The 23141-nt window shown below is 36.9% G+C and overlaps 1 protein-coding gene across 1 annotated transcript in view; it reads right to left on the bottom strand.

Moving 5' to 3' along the window:
• Positions 1-23141, bottom strand: part of DOCK3 (dedicator of cytokinesis 3) — a gene marked incomplete at its 5' end in the record, with an annotated part of 212463 nt that overhangs the window by 46997 nt on the left and 142325 nt on the right. The window contains 11 exons of the mRNA XM_084292895.1: positions 1154-1248; positions 3246-3344; positions 5437-5541; positions 6515-6642; positions 7958-8150; positions 11977-12147; positions 18495-18576; positions 19906-20006; positions 20356-20439; positions 21976-22073; positions 22726-22897. Of these exons, the coding sequence (XP_084149021.1) occupies positions 1154-1248; positions 3246-3344; positions 5437-5541; positions 6515-6642; positions 7958-8150; positions 11977-12147; positions 18495-18576; positions 19906-20006; positions 20356-20439; positions 21976-22073; positions 22726-22897 (1328 nt within the window). The remainder of the gene's footprint in view (positions 1-1153; positions 1249-3245; positions 3345-5436; positions 5542-6514; positions 6643-7957; positions 8151-11976; positions 12148-18494; positions 18577-19905; positions 20007-20355; positions 20440-21975; positions 22074-22725; positions 22898-23141) is intronic.

Genomic DNA, 23141 nt, shown 5'->3' with positions numbered 1-23141 from the left:
CAAAGAGCAGCAACTCAAAAAGCTTGAACTGTTTTAATTCTTAGCTATATTATGGTCCTTTATCTGGCACATGCTTCAACTCAATGTATTTGTGAGTGTTTTTCCAATCCCTCCCCCCCAGCTCCCTTCACCCCCTTTTTTGAAGGTGGCTAAATACACTTCAAGGAAAAGCAATCAAGCCATGTGATAAATTCAGGAATTAATAAATACCATGTAGGCTAAGGCTACAATAGCATTAAAAAATCCAGCATCTCTCTCATTCACATGCAAGCAAGACTTTCAGTAACACTGCTAAATATACCTATCTTAGCCTAAGAGTTTATAACAAAATAGTACCAAAGGGAACTTGGTAACTTAGAGCATCTGAGGTAACTACTTTTTTATGTAGATTCTTATTTTCTTACAGAACTTCATTTAATTTGAGAGCTTGAAATACTGAAATCCACTTCCTTGACTTCTCATTAGCTCTGTGAACATGCAGAGCATACAGCTCAGCAGCTGACCAGCCTTCTACATTCTACAGCTAGTTTATCTAATGAAACAAGAAACTGGTAAATAATTCAAGCCACCATTTGTTCATCATGTTGCTACCACTCCAAACAGTGTAGTACTTAACTCAACAGAAACAAAATTAGATAAAATTAAGCATTAAAATGGCCAATGACAACATTATTGAGAAATAACTATCTGTAATGTATTTGGTAACCTTGCTGGGGTTTGACCCTCCTTTTCTAACTTTGATTCTTTCTTCTGGTTGTTTATGGGAAAAGACAAACATTTAAAGTAGTCATTTATACATAAAGGCAGATGAGAAGCCTGACTTAATAGCAACTTATTGTGGGTACCTGCTCCCTGCCATGCGTTATGAGATCTGCTGTGCCACTCCTACCCTCAGTGCAGCTACTTCAGTTAGACCTATAATTCCTGACACCTGTGCATACTGGTAGAGTATAAGAAACAGAATGATAACAAGTCCAAATTTGATATGGATTGTTAAAACAAATGAAGAATTAGGATGAGTACTGCAGAGTTCCTGCCTTGATCACCAAATTTCAGTCAGATCAAACACTGCAGCACAGGTTTTAAGCGTCCAGCTGAGAAGAAAAAAAATGGATATAGAATGTTAAAAGTTTATACCTGCTTCTCTACTTACTTGCTGGTGAGCAACCTCATCACCATCCAGTCTCGAGGAAAGACACTCATTTTCATCAGGTTCCGAAATACACAAAAAATCTTCAGGAGGAACTCCTATTGCAAGGAAAAAAAGAAAAAGAAAAGAAAAAAAGCATTAGCAGCTGAAGATTAATTTGTGTTCCTGATTACAAGCACTTCTTAAGCTAAGAGCGTGTTCCCCTTGAGCTTTGTGTCACCAGGACATTCATCTGAAAATACGATAACAACAAATACTTGGATATTGTTCTTTTTTGTTTGTATATAATATGTACTGACTGGGTTGTAGCTGTCTTAAATCTTTCATAGTGAGATGAAAAACTTCCTTATGTGCATAATGTATATGACTTCCCATACCATCATCCTGAGATCCGGTGTCAATTTGCAGCTATTTTCAAACAGGTTGGAATTACAGCTATTTATCTGGCTTATGCATTCAAATAATGACAGCATCTGTCCAAATTTCTTTGCACTTATGTCACAAATTTGACAAAAAAGTACACACACAAACTCGGTAGAACTCCTACGTGTCCTTTTAAAAATAGCAACATGAAACCTCATTTCTGACAGACAGCAGAAAAGATCTTTTCTATTCCACTGAACATTTGCTTTCCAAAAATTCCCCAAACCTGAAAACATTTCTGATTTTTGACTACCTGCACCTCTACATCTATGAAGAACAGTGAGGATGAAAGGTGACTAGTCAGCATTGCAAATTATGATTTGCTGTTTCACTTTTCTTCTACACAAAATTAAGACAGCATAGAAAGTGGTAGTACAAGATTTATTCAAAACTGTTCTACCATCGTGCCTTAATTCTGAAGGGCCGGGGGGAAAATAATATCTTCGTGTAACTTAGCCAAGAGTAAAGGATCAGAAGCTCCTTGACTTTTGGCCTCATTTTGGCCTAAATGTAATATAGGTAAGCGAACAAAGTGCTTTCCTATTCAAGAAAAAGTACTGGAAATATTATTACAGTAATATTTAAAGGAATAGGTAATGTATTTTATTAGATCAACTGATAGACCGATAGTTGGAAAAAAATGGCAGGTATTATCTTCAGCTTCTGTCATACTGTTAAACACATCCTTAGATTGTCAAGATATAAAACTGTATTCATTCTTATGGGCATAAAGATAAATTTTACTTTAACAACACATTTTTCACTGTTATGAATTTATTCAGGCTCCCTACATGTGCATGAAATACCTAGAAGCCAAAAGCCTATTCAGACTTCTCACTGTTTCTCCATCTCATTTGTTAAGGCAACTTAAGTTCCTGCCACATTACACTCTTCTCATTGTCCCTATTTTATCAAGTGTCATACTAATCAAAAGCATGTTATATAAAATCTTGTCTTTATTTACAAAATTATTTTGCCTCTTTAATTGACTGTTGTCTTAGATACTCCTCTTTCCTATGAAAACTGAGATAAAAAGTCAGTTTCTGCTGTTTTGAGATGTGCCATTTCAAAATGACAGTGACAAAAAAAAAAAAAAAAGCCAACAGAGAGGTCTGTTGGTCCCTCACCAGCCATCGTCTATTCAAGGATAGCCATAATTCAAGTTAACGTTCTCAAATTTAGGAGGGATCGGCAGGAGAATTAGGAAGATTACTGCTTACCCAAGAAAGATTTCATCTGCTAGAGATATTTGTATCCCAAAAAAGGCTTGAAACACTTCTCTGGCATAAAATGAATTTCAGCACTCTTTGTAAGTAAACATTAATGCATATTTCACATCTGGTAACATACTATAGTACAACTGACTACATTCATGGATTAAAAAACTTGCTCCTCTAGGTTCTATATTGTACAACAATGATAAGCTTCTATGGCTGATAATACCCATCTTTGGTTTTTATTTGCTCTTGTTTATCAAGATAGTTCAGCGTCAAGTATTAAATGCTTTTATAACATAGCATCTACATGTATTATCATAAGAGAGAAAGGAAGGTCTATAAAAGTAGAGTGCCAATGAATGGGAACAATTAGCAGAGCAAACAATGCTGGAGGGATTCCCCTCTTCTCTCTCATTCAGACTGAAGAACCCTACACACAAGATGTTCTGTTGTACCTTTAGTTCATCCTTGCTTTGGAAGTTGTCCAGTAAGTGCTGGAAATGAGTGTCTGACATCTGACGGAGCAAAGATAAAAGACAGGACACATATTCTCCCTGTTGACAAGATAAGAAATTATTTAGTTGAGACAATCTGAAATTTCATAAATATAAAACTCAACCTGGGGTAAGGTATAAAGGGAGGGGTCTGAAATGGCCCCAATGCCTATGAGAGGAAAGCTGACATGCACAGAAATTAAAAATACTGCATTAACAGTTAACAGTTCTTGAATTACTGTTAATATACAGGAATAAACCTTTTACAGGATCTCCCACAGATGCCATTTTAAAAAGTCTTAGCAAATGTTGTAGTCTAAACAAAAATGATTTATAATTACTATTACAGACATTAACACATCTCCCTCCAAGCATGCAGTTTTTGACAGTCACCTTCTCAGTTACTTTATACTCAATATACTATGCTAACAAAGGTGGGACTGCTGCTCATGCAGACATACCAGGAATATTTTAAACTTATTGTCTGATATACTGAAAACAGTATAGCAATAACAGCATGGGATCAGTATGGGCTACGAAAGGTGTCTGGAACCTTGTAAATATTTGGCTGATTAGCGTTCACCAAATTACATGCTGTCATAGCTACAATATTAACAGTATTCCATTAAGATACTCTGAATATAGCTTGGGTTAGCCTACATGAGCTACAATTACATTTCTGGCCTGCAAAGCATATGCACCCTAACCAGTTACCACAGTATCCCAAAATGTTTTCCAAAGATGGGCTCCCCCATTCTACATATCTGAAAGTAAAGCACAGAGAAGTTAAGCAATTTGTCCAAGATAATGAACATGGCAGTGGCAAGAAGGTAAGGAGTATGTCTTTTATCTGCCAATCCTTTGCAAAACATGCAAACTACTTTCTAATCAGTATCTAAAAAGATTACACATATCACTGTGCTGTAAAATACACATTCAGGAACAAATATGAGGGGTTTTTATAACTGTGACTTTCCCTTCCATTTTTATTTTTTAAAATTGGCTCGAGCACCCACACAGAAGCTTTGACATAGGTTGTTCCAGTAAACTTCATAGGGATGAACTTCATTGGGAAAAATAGTGTGCTCTTGTATGTGAGGTGCTATGTGATAAATAATGGCAAATCAAATGACAGAAGTAAAAGGAAGCTAAGATGTTACTGGACATTTTAAGAACTATGAAATGCCTTGTTCTTTATTAGGATTCTACCATTTATTAGTTCCTTTGAGCTAACATAGAAAGATACCATCTTTTCACTTGTGTGAAAAGTGTACCCTAGTGTACTTGTCCCCCCAGCATCTCTGAGGTTTCAGCCTTTTGATAAAAAAAAAAAAAAAAAAAAAAAAGCAAGTCTAAAAAGAAAAAAAGGATGTTCTGGACAACACCGTAACATAATACGTAGTGCAAAAACTGCATTAGAGACTCTCCTAAGCAAAAATAGACCAGAATAGGATAGTATAGAAAGGGTAATGAATACAGAAGATGAAAGCAGATCAGTAATTCTGTTCCTTTTCTCTTGTTGCACTAACGCCAAGGAAAAAATTTCTTCCCATAGGCTGAACCTGCCAGCCTAGACAAAGTGGTGGCTTTTCCCTCTTCTCCCACCAAGCTCAACAGCTCACTTGACTTAGGTTCTGCTAATTTCTTTTTCAAAAGCACGTTGTGTTTCATTTGCATGAAATAATCAGTGAACCTGAACAGAAGATCTCCAGGGTGTTAAGGGACTTGTCAATTGGAAATTATGGTATTCTCAGACTTAGGAATCAGAGCTTGATGCTCATATTGCCCTTGGCAATTCCTATTTAGGGGTGAAGCCCTAGGCAGCTACCCAGTTAGCACGTCTCAAGTTCTAAACACTAATTCTTAATCATGGCTGCAAAGGCAAACAAGAAAATAACCTGGAAATCCACAAAAGCTTCCTTTAGCCTTACTGTTTCCTGCAGACCTCACTACCACACAGAGGAAAGAATGGATCTGTGGCTTATTAAGGAAAAGAGACAAAGCCCTGGGCATTCATGCAGGAGAGATGATAATGAGGTGCAGGTGGTGGTGAGGGACTGAACCAAAGGTTAAAGAAGCAGGAAATAGAAACTGATTGTTAGTTACTAACAGTGATTTCTGCTGTGCACTGCGGGCAACGCTGCCCTCTTACCGCCTCCTGAGACTGCGATTTACTCATGATTGTAAGCAGAGTTTGTAAAAGCACATCCAGGAGGCTTTCCACCATCATCTCAACCTCCTCCACGACATCTCCCTCCTACAGTAAGTGGTGAGCAAACAGACAGTTAGTAACTGGAGAAGACGGCATTGGCAGAGAATTCTGTTCAGTCAACCACAATCACTCATTTTGGTAGAAACCTCTATAATGGATGTTCAACGAAGTACAATCAAAGTCATCATGGATACCAGATACTGTTATGATGCCAGTGTTTATTACCTCCTCCCTCTCTGATAGAAACTTTCAGGGTCACAGCCATAAGGTAAAACTATAATCAAAGGCCTGCATACGCTCTAGAATAAAATGGGATCAAGATATGTTCAACGGCCTTTATTCTATGTCAGCATTAATTTAGCTTATCACCATGGTACCTTTCATTTCATTCCCTTCACAAAAAGCCTTAATTTGTTATTGAGAAAGCTCATTAATTTATAGTTAGCATTAGTATGATTTATAGTTAGCATTATGAGCTTCCTCCTTTAGAGTCAGGTGAGGAAACTTTACCACCCTGTTTGTGAGTATTGCTTTAAATGATCAAGTTACCATTTGGATTAGAGTTTTACGATCATCAAAGCTGGGTATTTAAATTTAGCAGCAATTTCTAAATGTATGTGTGATTTCATTGATTGGATAATTTCAGAGTATTCATTTAACATGAATCATAAAGTGCTAGTTACTGTCTCTTGCAGAACTACAAGTCCTAGAGCTGTGTAGGGTTCTGAACTCCATTGACATCTAAGTTCTGGGCTTGGATGAAGAAAATTAAACAGTGTCAAACCTGGTATATGCATATCCTTTTTCCCATCCTAACAGCAAGAACACTGTAACCAGAATGCTTTGAGTCACACATACAAAAGCAGACCCTCATTTCAGATGTTCTCCTGCTGACAGAAAATTAGCAGAATTTCATTTTTGAAAGGATCTTTGAAAAACCTGTATTAACCTCTAGAAATCCCTCAGCCTTCATTTTACTGAGTCAGTGATGCAATTAAAAAGTCAAGCAGCAGATTACCAAAGAGCTGGTCTTGATTATGGAGAAAATACTACTGAGAATCCCAGAGCAGATGAGTAGCTCCTTCTGCTGTCGTAGGTGAAGGTGAATGTGGTGAAGAACCACAGGTAGCAGGATACGCCGGGACTCTGAAAGAAGGAAAATGATATCACAGTTCTTCTGAAAGAAACTTGAATTTCAACCATCCCCATCAGCAGCCTTTTGGTATCCAAATTAGCCTATTGATAAACAGCATATTTGATTAATTGGTGCAAATTCTGCTATACAGATCGTAGTACAACACACTTCCAAGAACTATACATAATGAATTAACAGTACATCTAGTTTCAGAAGTTCATAAATGAAGTATACATGATCTTTTCAGTATTGATTCAGCTTGGAAATAACAGTTGTGAACTGATACTTGCTGATGTTGATTTCATTTTCAGCTCTCTTGTCACAGCTAATAGGGCTCCTTCAATATATGCCTCTTGGAAACTGGCTAATTCTTCTTATTTAGCTGGCTTACAAACCTTAACCTTATTAAAGGAGGAAGAGCAGGGAGCAGCTCCAGAAGACAGTAGCCAAAACAGGAAAAAAGGAGGAAAAAGAGTGGGACAACGTCAGGAAGCTGACTGATAGGAGAGATGGAAGGAAAACAAGTCATCACCATACAGGAGACAAGAAAAAGAGAATATATCTGCTTTTAATTACACAGCCAGAAGAGTAGGCAGGGTTGGCAGGCATAAGATGACCTTGGCAACTAGATTAATTTTTGTAGGGGCAAATAACACGTGACAGATTGTTGACCTAGGAATTGAGTACTGAGTGCACTAACTTCTGTTCCTCACTGCAAGGAAGATAAACCCTATGGTACTTTTTACCTTCCTCTGTTATCTTCATAACTTCTTTTGTTTGGACCTTTACATATGATACATATGAAATAGACTCTGTCTTTAACCCGTATTCATTCAATGCATCTTAAACAATTACTAATATGTGGAGCTATACAAGTATTGTCATGTAAAGATTAAATAGTTTTTTTTTTAACGAACATGTTGGGTTTCTGATGCAACTGTCTCCCTGTTTCTTTCTCAGACAATAAGCTTACTGGAAAGCAGGTTAATCCTCCTATCCATGCCTTTGAAACTACAGTAATAAGCAATACAAAAGTAATATAAAGTATCAAGTGAGATTTGGCACTTTTAATAATTGCCTTGATTTGTTAACATAATTTTATCAGCCCTTAGTAGCTACAATTTATCCATGATGAATTTATTAACATTTTCTAACATAGGGAAACTTACATATATTTACTGTGTGTGCATTGTAACAACAATGCCACCTAGATAGATAATTACCAAGATTATTTATTTAAGCTTGCAATAAAGCAACTGCAAAATAAATGTAATGTGTTCCTACTCTTAGTTAACAGCAAAATTTAGACTTATACCACTGTCTTACCTGAGAAAGAGAACAGGCGGCTGTCAACAGTGCGTGCAATGGATTGTAGCTTAACAACATCCATTGATTGCCCAATGTGCACTGTACTGGGCATGCTGCCCAGAGTACCCCTCACAAACTCTGCTACTTCCTGCACAGTGAACATCTGCAACAGCTCATCAAAGATAGCGGGGAAGGAGTTCAGCAAAGCTGCCTGTAAAAACCAAATGAAGAATGTGAAGACTTTGAATCCTGTAACTGCAACTAAAGGCAATGAAATAGAAACAACAGTAACACTGAATTAAGGGTCTGGAAAAAGCTCCTACATAGTGCACTATGGCTAGCATTAATGTTTTGCAATACCTAAAGTTTGTAGCGATCAAATCACTAGATGCATACAAAAATCAAGCACTGTTGCAATACTAAGTCATATATATGGTGAGTTGAGCACAGTTTTTGTAGACCTTCAAAAGTCTGTATTTTAGGACATGGTTTATAAAACAGAAAAAATAAGGTACAGAAGGTGAGAAAATAGTCCATTTGTGTCAATTTACTTTTTTCAATAACTGTAAAAATGGCTTCTGATTATAGAATTCAGTACTGATTTTTTGTACTGAGGAACTGCATAAAAGAGTTAGAACTCTAAAAAATATTCTGAATAACATGTTGACAGACCCTTAACCATAGCATAATTGTCATGTGATATTACATTCTCTCTGCAACAGGGATAGGGTGCAATTTCAAGTGAAAGAAGCATCACATCATGCAAGTAAGTGTGCACGTGACTCTTGCAATAGTGGATATTTCCAGTAACCTGGAGCTATCCAGTAAGCCGGAGTGCAGAAACAATATCACCACAACACAAATCAAACGCTTCATCTTTTGTTTCACACTTCAATTAATTTCTTCATAACTGTAAAATTCCATGCATCTCCTATTCTCAAGTTCCACGGACTTGGTGTCATACCTAACAACTGCCACTCACCTCCAAAGATTTAAAATTCTTCTCTTCCTTTATATTCTACCAAAGGTCTATCCCTATCTCCTTTCTTACAACTACTTAAATTCCCTGATGGTTGCTTTCTTGAATTGTTATACTGCTTTTTACAAAATCATAGAGTTATCTAGGTTGGAGAAGACCTTCAAGATCACCAAGTCCATCCATCAACCTGACCTACTGAGTCCCATCATTAAACCATGTTCCTTAGTGCCATGTCTGCATGTCTCCTAAATGCCTCCAGGGATGGGGACTCCACCACTGCCCTGTGCAGCCCATTCCAGTTCTTGATCACACTCTCTGTAAAAAAATTCCTCCTGAACAGAGCATTTTGATTCAGCTTTTTTACTTCCACCTATCTCAGCCACAGTGTCACCACTTGGCACACTTCTCACCATTTTCCCTTCACTTGTCTGAAGCTGTCCGTACAAACCACACTGCTTTCCTGCAGAAGTTCATTTTTAGTCAACTTGGTTGCAGATTTCTGTTTAGCTTAGCCCTACCCAAGACCTACCATTTTTCTTCTGTGAGGAAAAGGTGATCTTATGGAACAGATCTGTTTTCTCACTCCATAAACGTTACTGTACATTTCCCATGCTGGTTGTAACACTTGGAATGCCTGTCCTAATCCCATAAAATATATGGCTTCCTTCTTCGCCAAGTCTTTCTTCTAAGTAACTTTTCCTTCAAACAACTGTGATATCTATTTAATAGTCTTTCAGCAAAATATAAGTTATTTTTATAACTAACTTAGCAAACACTGAAGAGCTCATTAAATTATTCTGAATATAAATTTACCTCGTTCTTCTTCGTGCTTGTTATCTCTCTCAACATCTTGTCTTGTTACAATCAATTCAGATTACACAAAAACCCACATAGCCTCCTGGGTGTTGTCACCTATTTGTTGCTACATACATAAAATGTACTAACAAAATAAACAAATATGAATCATTTAAATAGTTCATGGTACTGTTGGAAGGCTATAACAGCTGCAAATCCATTCATCATCTTTATCTTTGAGATAATGCAAGTGAAATTACAATACTGGCCCAACGAATCCTCACAGTTTTCCTAAACTTATTTCTATTACTATGAGGCAGGAGGATTTCTACGATGATTTAGGACATCCAGTAGCCATCTAAGGATATTCATGGGAACTTTTCAGGAAGCTCTGGAGCCATCTTGGGGTACAGTTATATCATTTTATAAGTTTCTTGAAAGGTCCTTTTCTGTACAACACCCAAAAATATTCTGGAGCATTACTCTTGTCAAACTAATTGCCTGGAAGTAAGGACATAAACAGTTTTCATCTCATTGCTGAAAAGAACTGTAGTGAGATCTTTTTAATAGCCTGGATAAGAGGACAACTGTGAAGAAAATTATGTTTACTAAGGCCTCAAGCATTTCTGTAGATATTTAAGAGTTGTCCAGCTTTCTGGAACTAGTACATAATTTCCTTGGTCTGCCTTAACAATTTGATTTATGTAATCAGTACTGTATTTTCAAGGTGTTGATGCCCTAAGTTGTTCCATTAATGACTGAAATATTCCACATTTCCTAGTTTTAAAGTACCAGCCACTTAAACATTAATTTCCAGTTTATATGGAGGAAAAGATGGATTGGGGTAGGGGAAAAGGATTCACTGGGAACATCCATGATGAAATACGTGTGCAGTTTTGGGGATCGTTACTTACAGAATTAAATGACGGCCTTGAAGTACCACCACATTTTTGTGGGGCACATGTCCCAGCTCCGCTCACCTGACCTCCAGGCTGAGAGGCCTATGGGGCAATTGGGATCAAGGGGCAAGATAGTGGCACGGGGGAAACAAAACAGTAAACTTTTCAAAGGTTAAACAAGGACAGGCTTCCCAAATTACAAGTCTAGAGCAAAGATAGCAAGAAAGACCACAGTGCAAGAAAAAAAAAAAAAGACAAAAAAAGACAGAAAAAGGGAAAATAATCCCTTCCTGAAATCTAGTCTCTCTCTACCTGTGATCACCAGAATTAAAAACCAAACAAACCCTAAACATCCTGCATTCACAAGATGCTGTTCCCACTCACTGTCACTTTGCCTGAAATAATCTGTGCTCTGACTTCTCATGCTTCTGTCATTTCATTATACCAACTAATGGGTGACTAAATAAAAGATTAGAGAAGCTCTTCTCAAATCTTTCAGAGCACCTTCTTAAGAAAGAGATAACACTGCTGGCAGCTTCCTTAACCCCTGGAGTTGTTCTGTTTTGTTGTGACATTCACACTAACTGCTGCTTTGACAAATTACAGTAGGTGTTCAAAACGTCTGTAAATAGTAAATTAGTAATTACAAATCACCTTCATATTACCAGGATGTTCTAGGTGGTCCATCTTTGAGATTCTCTGAGCTGAGGCATACACATAATATTTGATATTACTATTAAAAATTTTGAACACAGGAGTATGTAATTTAGTACAGTGATCTTTCAAATATGAATCAAAACATTGCAACATTCTTACTCACTTTGAGTAGTACCTGAAGGCCACATGATGTCTCAGTGAAGGCATCTGGGCCATATTCAAAATAACGTATTAGATGTGAGCATAAGTATCACAATATACTTGCAGTCAGACTGCATATCATTCCAACTAATTTTAGACTGCTGGAATTAAGTTTTTCTGATTGTGAACACATCAGTTGAACTTCTCTACAGCGATGTCTCTACAACCTTGATTACTGACTTGACCTACTACAATTAAAGATTTAAAATTTCTTTAAGATAACTGTAAGACATACAAGAGACTTGGCAATACAGTTTGCTTTTGTGAGGAGCAGAAACTATTCTTGCATGACTACTCATTTTTCTCTTGAGACTCCATAGTTCGGTTCACCTGGATCTGAAGTGGTGCTCTCTTTTAAGATTGACTATGTTGTTTTTCAGTATCATCAGTTTGTTAAAGAAAGAAAACACTACTAACCTGCACTTAACTGGCACATGACCATATACTACCTGTGCAGAAAACAGCTGTCTTTTGGTTTGCCAGTTAAAGTACAGAAAATAGCAAACCTGTGTGAAGATGAGAGTCTCAGAGCTCCTGCTGTCCAAGCTGAGCACAAATCTGATGGACTGGAAAAGCTCCTGGATGCTGGTGCGGAACTGTTCCTCCTCCATTCCGCAAGTAGCTCTGGAGTAAAGGATCCGAGATTGGACAATGAACTTGAAAAGATATTCCAAGGCCTTAAGGAGCAGGAAAGGAAGGAAATTAAGATAGAGAGAAAGAAAAATAAAGGAACTTTAAAGAGAACCAGGAAAGATTTTAGGTGCATAATTAATAACAAAATTCTTCAGCTTTAGAAAAGAGAAAGAAAAACAGGTTTTGTAAGTTACATAATTCAGTTAAGGAACAGCTACTCATAGGCAAGCATTCCTTCCCAACCTATAACCTTTGCTACTGGTATGTTCCACTAACAGAAAACAAGTATGTATTTAATTCAAGTAGATATATTCAATTTACACAATCTGAGGAAAATCTTGGTGAAGATAAGAGATTTATGGCTTTCTCATGGCTTGGCATGACAGCTGTGTCTGAAGAACCTATTTGCCTGTTTTCATTCAAATTTTACCTTTAATTACTTGAGTTTGCTAATCTGTATTAAGGTAAGTGGACTGTAAGTGAAATGGAAGAAGTGTTACCTGGAAAAAGAAGTATCTACTTTTCAGCATGAACCCAATAGCAAGGTCTGCCTTTATTTCTGGCAGCTACAGGTACAAACAGAAGTAAATATAGATGCAGAAATAGAAGACAAGGGTGACATGTGAAGTCCTCTGGCAGCCCACAAAACTAGCAAGCAGCAGTTGTGCTACAATGAGTAGGTATCCTTTTAATTGCAGCTAGAATAAGTTAAGGAGTCAAACATGAAACTTGCAGAGCACACAGTAGAGGGAGAATCATCTGCACAGAAGATGGCATTTAACACCATTATACATGTGACAGACACTGCAGTCTAAAGGGCTGGCAAAGTGCATCTGTAGTAGAAAGAAATTTGCTCTATGGCATGTCTAGATTAAGTCTTAAGAATTCACAACCTAAACATCTTCAACTAAAATTTTTTAAGTGGCATTATTTAGTACTCCATTTATTTGGCAGCCACGTCAAGTAAGAAAGAGATGTTGTTCCATGCAGCCTTTAGCAAGCTTGCCAATCTATCAAAAGTCCTCAGAGATGGCAGATTTAATATTCCACACAGGAAGAATGCCTTTTTCATCATTTGGTGCACACAAGTGTCAACACTGAAATGTATTAAACATCAGCGACAGACTTCACTCCTTTCCTTAGTGCTCAATGTAATATACCATTAAGAGAGCACTAAGACATGATGTATAGGCTGATATTATGATATCACGTACTTAGGATGATAGCAAAGGAAACAAACAGGCTGGAGTTTCAGTAATCAGAGTTTATGCAGAAACATTAGTACTATTACACTGTATTGACTAGAAAGTATTCTTGTCTGCATTTTTGTTCAGAAGCTGAAAGTAATTCTAACAAAGTTTGCCCTCATTTAACTTTTGCATCCATATGATAGTTCTCTTTGAACCACCATATTATAATGCACAAATACGTGCTGTTATGTTCTGAGCTTTACAATGCTACAGCTTTAAGGACAGAGAACGTTAATGTTGAAATTCCTTGTGAACCCATCACAGATTTCAACATCCCACCGATAATTACAGCCTTTTTTTTTTTTTTTTTTTTTTTGAACAACAGCAGCCTTGGTAACTTGGCAGTACACTGTTATCCTTCTCTAGTAAAACATCTTCCTGTTTATCTTCCTTGCACCAAAGGACTTTACTGGGTAATAGCACCTTGTATTTCTGGACAGTTGCCAGACAAAGGTCAGTTGGTGCACAATGGCCCACTCTTTAAGGTAAGCACCTCTGCTGCTAATGTCAAATACAGCAAGACAAGCGCTGTCAAGTTTTACCAGCTTGGTATGGGCAACCCAAATTCTAACATGAAAGCTCATGGCTTTAACATGAAGATTATGTTTTACAGTGAATCAGAGGATTTATGTCTGAAAATCCATAATTCTCTGTTGGAAGCAGAATGGCAGGCTTTCAGCAACACTGTCTTTAGCACAGACACCAAACTGCTGCCTAGAACGAACCTACAAAGACAACAAACTGAAGAGTTCACTGTGTTCACAGACGTGGCTGAGATGATAAAAACACAAACCAAGCCCTGTTAGCACAAACCAGCACACGGAACAACTTTGCATCTTACTACTAACAAAACCACAGACATGACACATATAGGCCCTTAAAGATGTAGAAGTGCACTGAAAAGAAACAAGCCCTCTATTATATCAGGATGATATAAAAACAGAGCTGCTAAAGGAAAATCAGTAACAAATTAAAAAAACTTTCTTAAAAAAAAAAATGCAGTCACACAATAAGTAAACACACATCAATCACTTACGACCAGCAGCCTGAGAACTCAAGAAAAACTGAAATAGACAAATAGCATCATAACCTCACTTCATCTCAACCAAAATAATCTCTAACTTTCACCAGTGATACTCCAGGAGAGAAAATAAATGGAGAAAGAAATGTGCTTATAGCTAACACATCTCAAAGACCTTCCACTTACTAATGAGTAACCTTCCTTTCTTCTGAGTCACTGTCCATGTGCATGTTCACTCTGTGAATACAGGAGCAGCACAGCTCAACTTGCACAGATTACCTGGTGCTCAGCTGCAATGTCCCAGGAGAACTAAAACCAAAGACCGCTCTGACAAATGCAGCATCAGTTAGAAGCTTCTAGGATGACACAGGCGAAACAGTGGAGAAATTTCTGCTGGTCTAGTGGACAAATATATTCTTTAGAGACACCACAAGTATCACTTGAGCCTTCAGGAACTACAATCAGACAATATTGGATGGTTTTATTGTAGCATATTCATACATCCAGTGAACAGTCTTGGAGACAGTACAGTTGCACATCTGGACTCATCTATAGATACGAAGTATCTGTTCAATTTGAACAGAAGGCAAACTGTACTTGATGTTCAGAGTATGAACAGATGAATCAATCTTGTATAGATCTGCTTTAGGAAAACGCATAGTTTAATTTCCTAATTCAAGAAACCTAAACATTACTTCAGAAAATAAACTGGAGCTATGTAGAACAGGTAACCTTATCATATGGACAGTATACATAAAGAGGATTATTAGTTCTGGAAGCTGAAGCTCTTTCACCATCCTAACCAAAGTGAACAAAAGTAATCTTCAAAAAACACCTTCATAAAAATACAAGGAAATAAATATGTAGATAAAAGTCTCAAAGGACAACCTCAAACAAGACACCAACATCCAGTCAAAATCCCAGTGAGAAACTAGAATATCAGCTGGAGAAAGATGGTCTGGTTTTGTTGGCCTTTAAGCAATCTCAGTGGAGCTTGTGAGAAAAACATGAACGCAAGAACATCCTTCTTATGAGTAAACAAGAGGATGTTTGCAAGCTGCTTCTGCACCATATTAAAATACAGGCAGTTGTCTATTTGAGCATCTACTTTACCATTCAAGAGCAGCTAGCAAACTCCTTCCTGCTATTGGCAATGTTTTCTTCCAGAGAACATCATACTTGTTTCAAGTGCAAGAAGCAGGTACTCTGCATTAGTAAGATAAAAGCAAAAGTGCAGAGATTCAAGTGAAGGTACCAATTTGAGTCTTGTGAGAGCAGATAAGAGACCTAAGGCAAAGTTTAAGGTACCAACAACAAAAGAAGGAACAAGTCCTACAAACAGACTGATCAGGGTTTATATATGTTTATAACAATTACAATTACCTCAGCAATTTCTAGCATTCTTAGAAAAACAGAGACTGTAGAAAATGTAAATCAGCAATTATTTCTGAATGAGGCAATTAAGAATAAGTCCGGAGCCAGACTGGTCTTAAAAGCAACAGACTGGCATTTCTTTTTGAAATTTAGGGTGAAGAAAACAAATTGGAGGAGTCCCCAGTCTCAAAAGGCAGGCTGAGAATATCATTTCAGATCTCTCAACTCCCTGGCTACTATGGCTCAGAAAACTTCAATTTAGGCAAAGACCTCCTGTGATTACACTACCAGAAGATGTCTGATGTTGAAAGAGCACCTCCTGGAGATACTTCACTAGTTTTGCCATGACTAGTAGGGAAAGTACAACTATCTGTGGAGCTAATCCATCGAGACACTGTTACAGAACTCCCTATGTAGGCACAGGCAGTGGTATCTGGATGCAGCTTTCATGAAGTTTGTTATAGGCCATAAACAAGGAACAAGATGCTCTGTGTTCCAGCAAAGCTCGAAAAGTCCTTGCATTACTGTTCCTCAAGGTTTCATAGAAGTTTTCTGAGAGAAAGTCTTGAGGAAGCGAAGCCAGTTTAGAAATTGTCTAGAAATGCCAAAGTCTGAATCAGAATGCTATGAGGTATCTGCATATGTCCCACGAACATATATGGGGAGTCAAAAGCCAAAAAAGAGACTGCAGAGATACTGCAAAACCTGCTTTAGGGTACTACATTTAACAGCTAACTGAGGGGAAAACAAAGAGAAAGCTATCCTGTTCCCTGAGTTGAAGAGCTGCTGATGCAAGGAGCATAGTGAAGCCACCAAAGACCACAGAAATTCCCAGTAACAAAATATATTACAAATAATGACAAACTGGCAGTGATAATGGTTTTGATAAAAACTTGTTCCAAATGTCTGAAATAAAATTTAGAAAGAATGGGCATTGATCGCTTGGCTATAGTGGGAGAAGATGAATATCTTCATTTGGGCCTCAAAGATAGACTTGGAAAGGCAACTGTATACTTTAAGATACAACAGCAGCTTCAATGGTAGAGGTTAGGTCTGCAGAATCTCTGGTTGAGACTGTAATTCCTGTGCTTGGAAAGACTTGGGCTCTCAGATCTTCAAACTGACCCTGCTCACTTATGGGACTGCTACTGTCTAGGCAAACACCCGAGATTCCCAGTAAACAAAGAGTTGCCTTGGAATCCTTGAAATAATTTACTTTGTTTTCTAATCATATGTTGAATAACTGAGCTTCTGAAAGACATCCTAACATTCACAGTCACAATTGCTGAAGAGAATTACTATGAGGTTCAAGACATGCTCATCACATAGGAACAATATCATACATCTGTATCTGCTGCATTGCATAACTCACTGATACATAGTTTGGGGGGTCAGGGAAGGAGAAGGGAGAACATCCCAGCAGCCAGTCTGTTTAGGGATCTGCCTCTTATCTCACAATTTTAATAGGTTTCTTTGTAATCCAAAAAAAGGAAAGATGAGGATGGAAAATAACAGAATGAGAAATTTGAGAGTTCCAACAGAAGTTCTTGAGAAGACATCTTTGGCCCATGAATCTGTAAAGTATTGCAATACAGTAGTTTCTAAATACATGAATATCTACAAAAGACAATGTAAACACTGGTATGACACCCTTGTAATAGCAGTGATGCCAGATCATTCCAATGAAACAATCAATCATTCCCAAAAAACAAAAATTACTTCCTCAAAAATATTGACTGAATTAGACCAAAGGAGGCAATATAAAGTAGAAAAGTATCACAAGAAGGAAGAAAAAGAAATGAAAATCTGAAATATATGCCAAGACACAAGCATAAAGACATTCACAAGAAACAACCTCTAACTTGTGGTCACCAGAAGAACTTAAAGGAATAGCTTATGTGTGTGGTGCACTTCAGCTGTGATATGCTTCACCTATTTGTACTGACATGAAAAAGAAAAAGAAAGTGCAAATCTCTGCCACTGCTTGCTAGTTTTAAAAATGCCCCGACTCACATGCTTGGACATAAACCTGCTCACAGTAAGAAGGTATAGATGGACAATCACCCAAAGAAAAACCTCTTCCTGAAATTTTTGAATCATGAATTAATTCATATAGTTAACAAAGTATCTTTTTTGCAATTACATATAGTAAAACTAATACACTATTTATCCTCTTAATTCTCTGTAACTAGCACCAAAACTATTCCCTTTATTTCACATTATAATAGAATGCTGTGCATTCCTGCAAGATCATACTCTCATCACAGAACCATGACTCAGGTCTTGTGCATTAACTGGTAGATTTTCCATCCAGTTAAAGGCTCATTTATCTGCTTCTTAAAACACTCCAGAACTTCAACCAGTGAAAAAAAAAGTTGTGGCACAGCCAAAAATAAAAAACTTATCTTTGATCCACAGCACCACTGTCTAATACATTTAATATAAATGTTTCTTGAAGTGCAAGGCAGAGACCACATATGTATGACTGGTGCATACATATTCCACGTTAAGTTCCACTTAAGTCATCCATAAGGCTTTAAAAGGAGCTAAGACAACACAGTTCTTCCATTTTATTTCTGCTTAAGAGTGAATCTCCCTCTAACATTAAAATTTTGGCAAAAGAAATAAATTGGTTTAGCACTTAAGAAATCAGTGCCAGACTACCCTTGATTTTATATGCAGCTTCCCCAACTCTTCTGGAGTCACAGATAGAACAGGCACACAAATTTTTCTATTAAATACATACTCTCATTGCTTCCTGGATGTGATCTTGGCGTACAAGCTCAGCTGAACGGTCCATGTACCACTTCAAACATCGGATCAGTTCTCTGAAAATAACGAACAGTGGAAAGTCAGCACCAATTGCAAATTAGTCAGGCAGCAAATATTTTGGTTTCAGGGGGAAATCTATAAACGAAATTCTCATTTTAGTCTACTCCAAAGATCTGCTATAGCTGTCCTCCTGATTGAATTTACACAACATATACATTTATTTAAATTTCAAAACCAGCAAATAATTTCTTCTCTGTAATTGACTTAGACCATGATATGCACTAAGGGAACATTAAAAAGATGTTATTAAAAAGAGCTATATTGCTTGCCTTTGTCAAAGCTAAAATCAAAACGTTTTTATTTTCTGTTAAGAAATTTCAGATTTCCTCTGAGCAAGCAGTCTTTAGAAACTAAATCACGAAGAAAATGTGTTCATATATTTTCCCAAGCGCACAGTACCATTTGGTCTAGTTTAAAGAATTTTGTTGAAAACATTTATTTCAGGCATCAAACTACAAAAATAGTTTGATTTACCTGACAGAAGTGATCATTAACACAAGGCAGAACATGTTTTCAGCCTCTGAACATGACTATGCCTTCTAGTGTTGTACAGTATCTGCAGTTCTTTGCCTGGCATTGACAGTATTTTTGATACTTCTTAAAAAATTATACTAAAACATCAATGCAGTAAAACAATCCAAGCCAATTACAAGCTGTTTTTAAGAGTTTATTGTGACCAAAGATAGAATATTCTCGAACATACAAAATAAATGGTCCAAAAGAGAGTGAAAATAAACACCGACTGGTAACTGTTACTGCTTTCCAAATCTGTCTTGTCTGACAGAAAACACAGAAAAGTATACTAGAAAATAAGGCAGAATCTCTGAAGTTACACTGAAAATTAAGTTTCTGATCTACTGAAATTATACATTTACTCTAATAAAATGGAATACCATCATCTTATGTGAACACTTGTCTACTATGGAAGAGGAAATTACAATTAGTTCTCCAAGCTTTCCTATTTTTCACGCCTTTTCCTTGCATCCTGTATCTTAGTATCCTTCTTGGACAAGAAACGTATGTGCTCTTGTAGCTCATTAGTACAGATTGATAATGAGGTGTTGCTGTGTGACAGTGTCTCTTCATTTAAAAAAGGATGAAAATAGAATTTGCCAGTTCAGAAAGGCAAGATGAAAATTCAAAGTCTGCTCATTCATAGCAACAGGTGACATTGAGCAGCTTTTTTCTGAAACAGTGTTGGAAAAATATTTGTCTGGGTAGTTCTATTTTTAAAAACCACTAACATAAGCATTATGATTCAGATGGTGACATCATTCAGAGGCTTCTAATACCATCTCCTGAAGAGATGGATAAACAAAACTTACTTGTAAGCCAGTGCTCCTGCAAAGTGCTTCTGAATGTAAGTGTCCATCACAGGTCGAAAATGAAAATACTTGCTGTCACGCAGTAGATTTATGATGAACACCTGTAAGAAATGAAAAAGTGAACTCACACTGAAAGTAATTGCACAGTCACTAGTATTCTATAAACAAGTGGTACAAGCTAAGGAACAATGATATATTAGTTTCTTTAAACAGTCAATACTTGTGTTACTAGATGTTATTGCTTGCTTCTCCCAAGTGATATTAAATACTTCTCCTATCTCCAGCTGGCTGATGCTATCCTTACCCTTCTCACCCAGGATTACTAGAGATAAACTAATGCTGGATTCAGCTGAATATTTTATATTTAATTGAAGGAAAACAATCACGATAATAAGAAAATTAAAAATCACTGACCATGAGATAAAGGAAAGTAACAATTCAGCAGCTTACCAATGACTGAAAGACCAATAAGCCATACTTTTCTGTGTTGTCATCCAGAACTACAAACAACGTGTCGAGAATATCTTGTAGGAACTAAAATGACATTAATAAAAAAAATAATCAAATTCAGTTATATTCAGAAGAAGGACTTTTTCCCCTTCTTGAATTATGTCATACATGTTGATATTTTTGTAAATCACTTTCCAAGAACAAACCATTTCAGGTTCACCCATGAGAAATGACAGATTTTTTTTTTTGTTCTCTTTAATTAAGAATGTTTTCCTTTACAAGGAATATTTCTAAATGAAAATGATAGAAAAAGAAAGAAGAAATATATACTGCACTTAAATATAACTGTGTGTTCCTTTCACCGTGTCTGAGCTGACCAGAAGTGCTGCCTGGGTGGCAAAACAACTTACTTTCATTCTTATATCATTAGTGCATCAGATACTGTTCTTTATCAAATTTAAGACCTGGAAGCACTTTAAATAGTGCTCCAATTTATGTTTAATATTGAAAATTTGTGTTATGAATGGAAGTAGGGCCTTTATAACAAGCATTAACTGATCTGAGCTATGTATTGCCAATTGTTTCTCTCATCCATAACACTGAAAGCTGTTAATTCAGTGATTTCTTTCCAGAAGGCAGAGTCCTCAAGAAGGATGCCTGTGAAGAGGGTTGTTGAAGATGAAGTCAACTGCTGCTTTTGTCAACATGATTTTGTAATCTATTGTAATTAGATTCTGAGGTGGAAAACAAGAAATAAAATCTAACAATTTATAAAGTCTCTGAAAGGATAAAATTTCTTTTTGATGAATTACTACATGCTGTCCTTCATATCCCAATGCCACATGGCAGTCAATTTACGGAGGGAATCAATTGGTTTTCCCCTTGGAATAATTTAATACATATCTTTTAATGATTTTCTCTATAAAAACAAACACTTGTACTTTCCTGCAAACAAAATGTACAGAACATGATATTCTTGAAGGATTTCTAGATACACAGCGTATCTTCCTTGTGTTATTGTTACAAGTGTTATCCTGAAAGTTAAAACTTATATATGGCAACATTCAAATTAGTTACAACAAAGTGGCTTTAACCATAAACTTCTAATCAAGTGATGGGATTTCTATTTGGTTTCTTTTGCTGTTTGCCATTACAAATTATCTCCTTTTATTTCTAGAACTATAAAAATATATTATAAGGAAAGTTCTTAGAACACCTAAAATTATCTGACCAATTGCTGTAACTGCTTTTGCATCTGGAATTCTTCCCCCCACTCACTGAGATGATGAAGTTTGGGTCACACACAGGATTACCACGGACAGCAACAATGACTATGAAACAGGGTGAATTTAGCAGATAGGATGTAGCTTACTGATAGGTTAGACACTTCAGAGAGAAATCAGTGCTCCAGGCAAGAGTTTCATTTCACAATGCTGGGACAGGAAAGTACATTTGCAAGATGACTCAGTTTTATATTAAAAAAAAAATACCGATTCATACAGTCTGAGATTTCCCAGTATGAATCCAAGTACATGAAGAGGTAACACTCAGAATTGCACTGTAGATCTGAATTAGCTTGTTAACACAGACACGTCCAAAGACTGTTACTTTGTGTAGTACCTTAACAATTTCCTCGCCACTGACATGTCTCAGTCTTCCTAGGATATCCATCACACGATCTGGGTAAGCTTTCCATTTCAGTAGGGCAAGCAAATCCACTGCAGAACAGAGAGAGACAAAGAGCTAGAATCCATACACAGAGCAAAGAAGGGCAACCTCAGACCCAACTGAGATTCATTACATAACAGTTCTGCTCTTGTAGCTCATGTATCTTGGAAGAACTAAAAATAAAAACAAAGAAAGCAAGGAGGAAAACAAGCAGTAAGTCCTATGCTACTAACAAAGAAACAAATGGAGGAAAGGTAAAGTTTAAAAAAAAAATATTGCAGCCTTCCCAATGGTGACTTGACACAAAGTTGCAAACAATTCATTTTTGTCTTCCTATGCCTCAAGAACATTACTGTACTTGGTAACCCTGCAAAAGCCTAACAAAACAAACTTTGGATTGTGTAAAAGCACTAGCATTGGATTTTTTGTTCTTTAATCATTTAATTAAAATTGCCTTTATTTTAACACATTATGTCTTGCACTTAAAGAGATGCCTGCCATGTCTCTGCCCTTTGTCAATAACCCTATTTCCTCAAAAAAATGTTTCTGCTTATTTCAATAGTGTTAGTTAAAAAAATAAATCACAAAATTGTAGCAAAGCAGTATTTTAGTAAAATAAACAGAGAGACCACAAGAATACACATCTGCCCTGTTGCCATAATGCCTGCTGCCTTAGGCAATTTGGAAGGATCAGCTACTTACCATTTTGGGTCAATTTGGTAGAAGAAAGCTGTGTGGAGACTGAAAAGGTCTCTTTGGTGCTGCGCTGGAAAATGAGACTGGAAGGGATGTTGGGGCAGCCGTTGTAGTCCTCTTTGCAGCAAGGCAACCCCAGGTAGAGTGCATGATTATTAAATGTGCTATTCTCATCACACTGCAGATACAGGAAAGGAAATGGAATTTAACCTGGTTTATTTATTTCATTCCACACACACATACTGATAGCAATTGCCTAGCAGTACTTTTATTGATCTTCTGGGTGCATAAAAACACTTCTAAGAAAAAGCTGTGCTTACCACCTTCAGTGCCTGTATATACACGAAAGAGACCCAGCTTTAGAAAGTGTGGTCTCCTAACAACTGACTCTTTAGAGCTTTTTAGGATCTTCCAACTGTACA

This window comes from Netta rufina (assembly GCF_964035555.1).
Source record: "Netta rufina genome assembly, chromosome: 10".
NCBI classification, from domain to species: domain Eukaryota; kingdom Metazoa; phylum Chordata; class Aves; order Anseriformes; family Anatidae; genus Netta; species Netta rufina.
The sequence above is the reverse complement of the archived record's forward strand: the minus strand, read 5'-3'. Positions and strand labels throughout refer to the sequence as shown.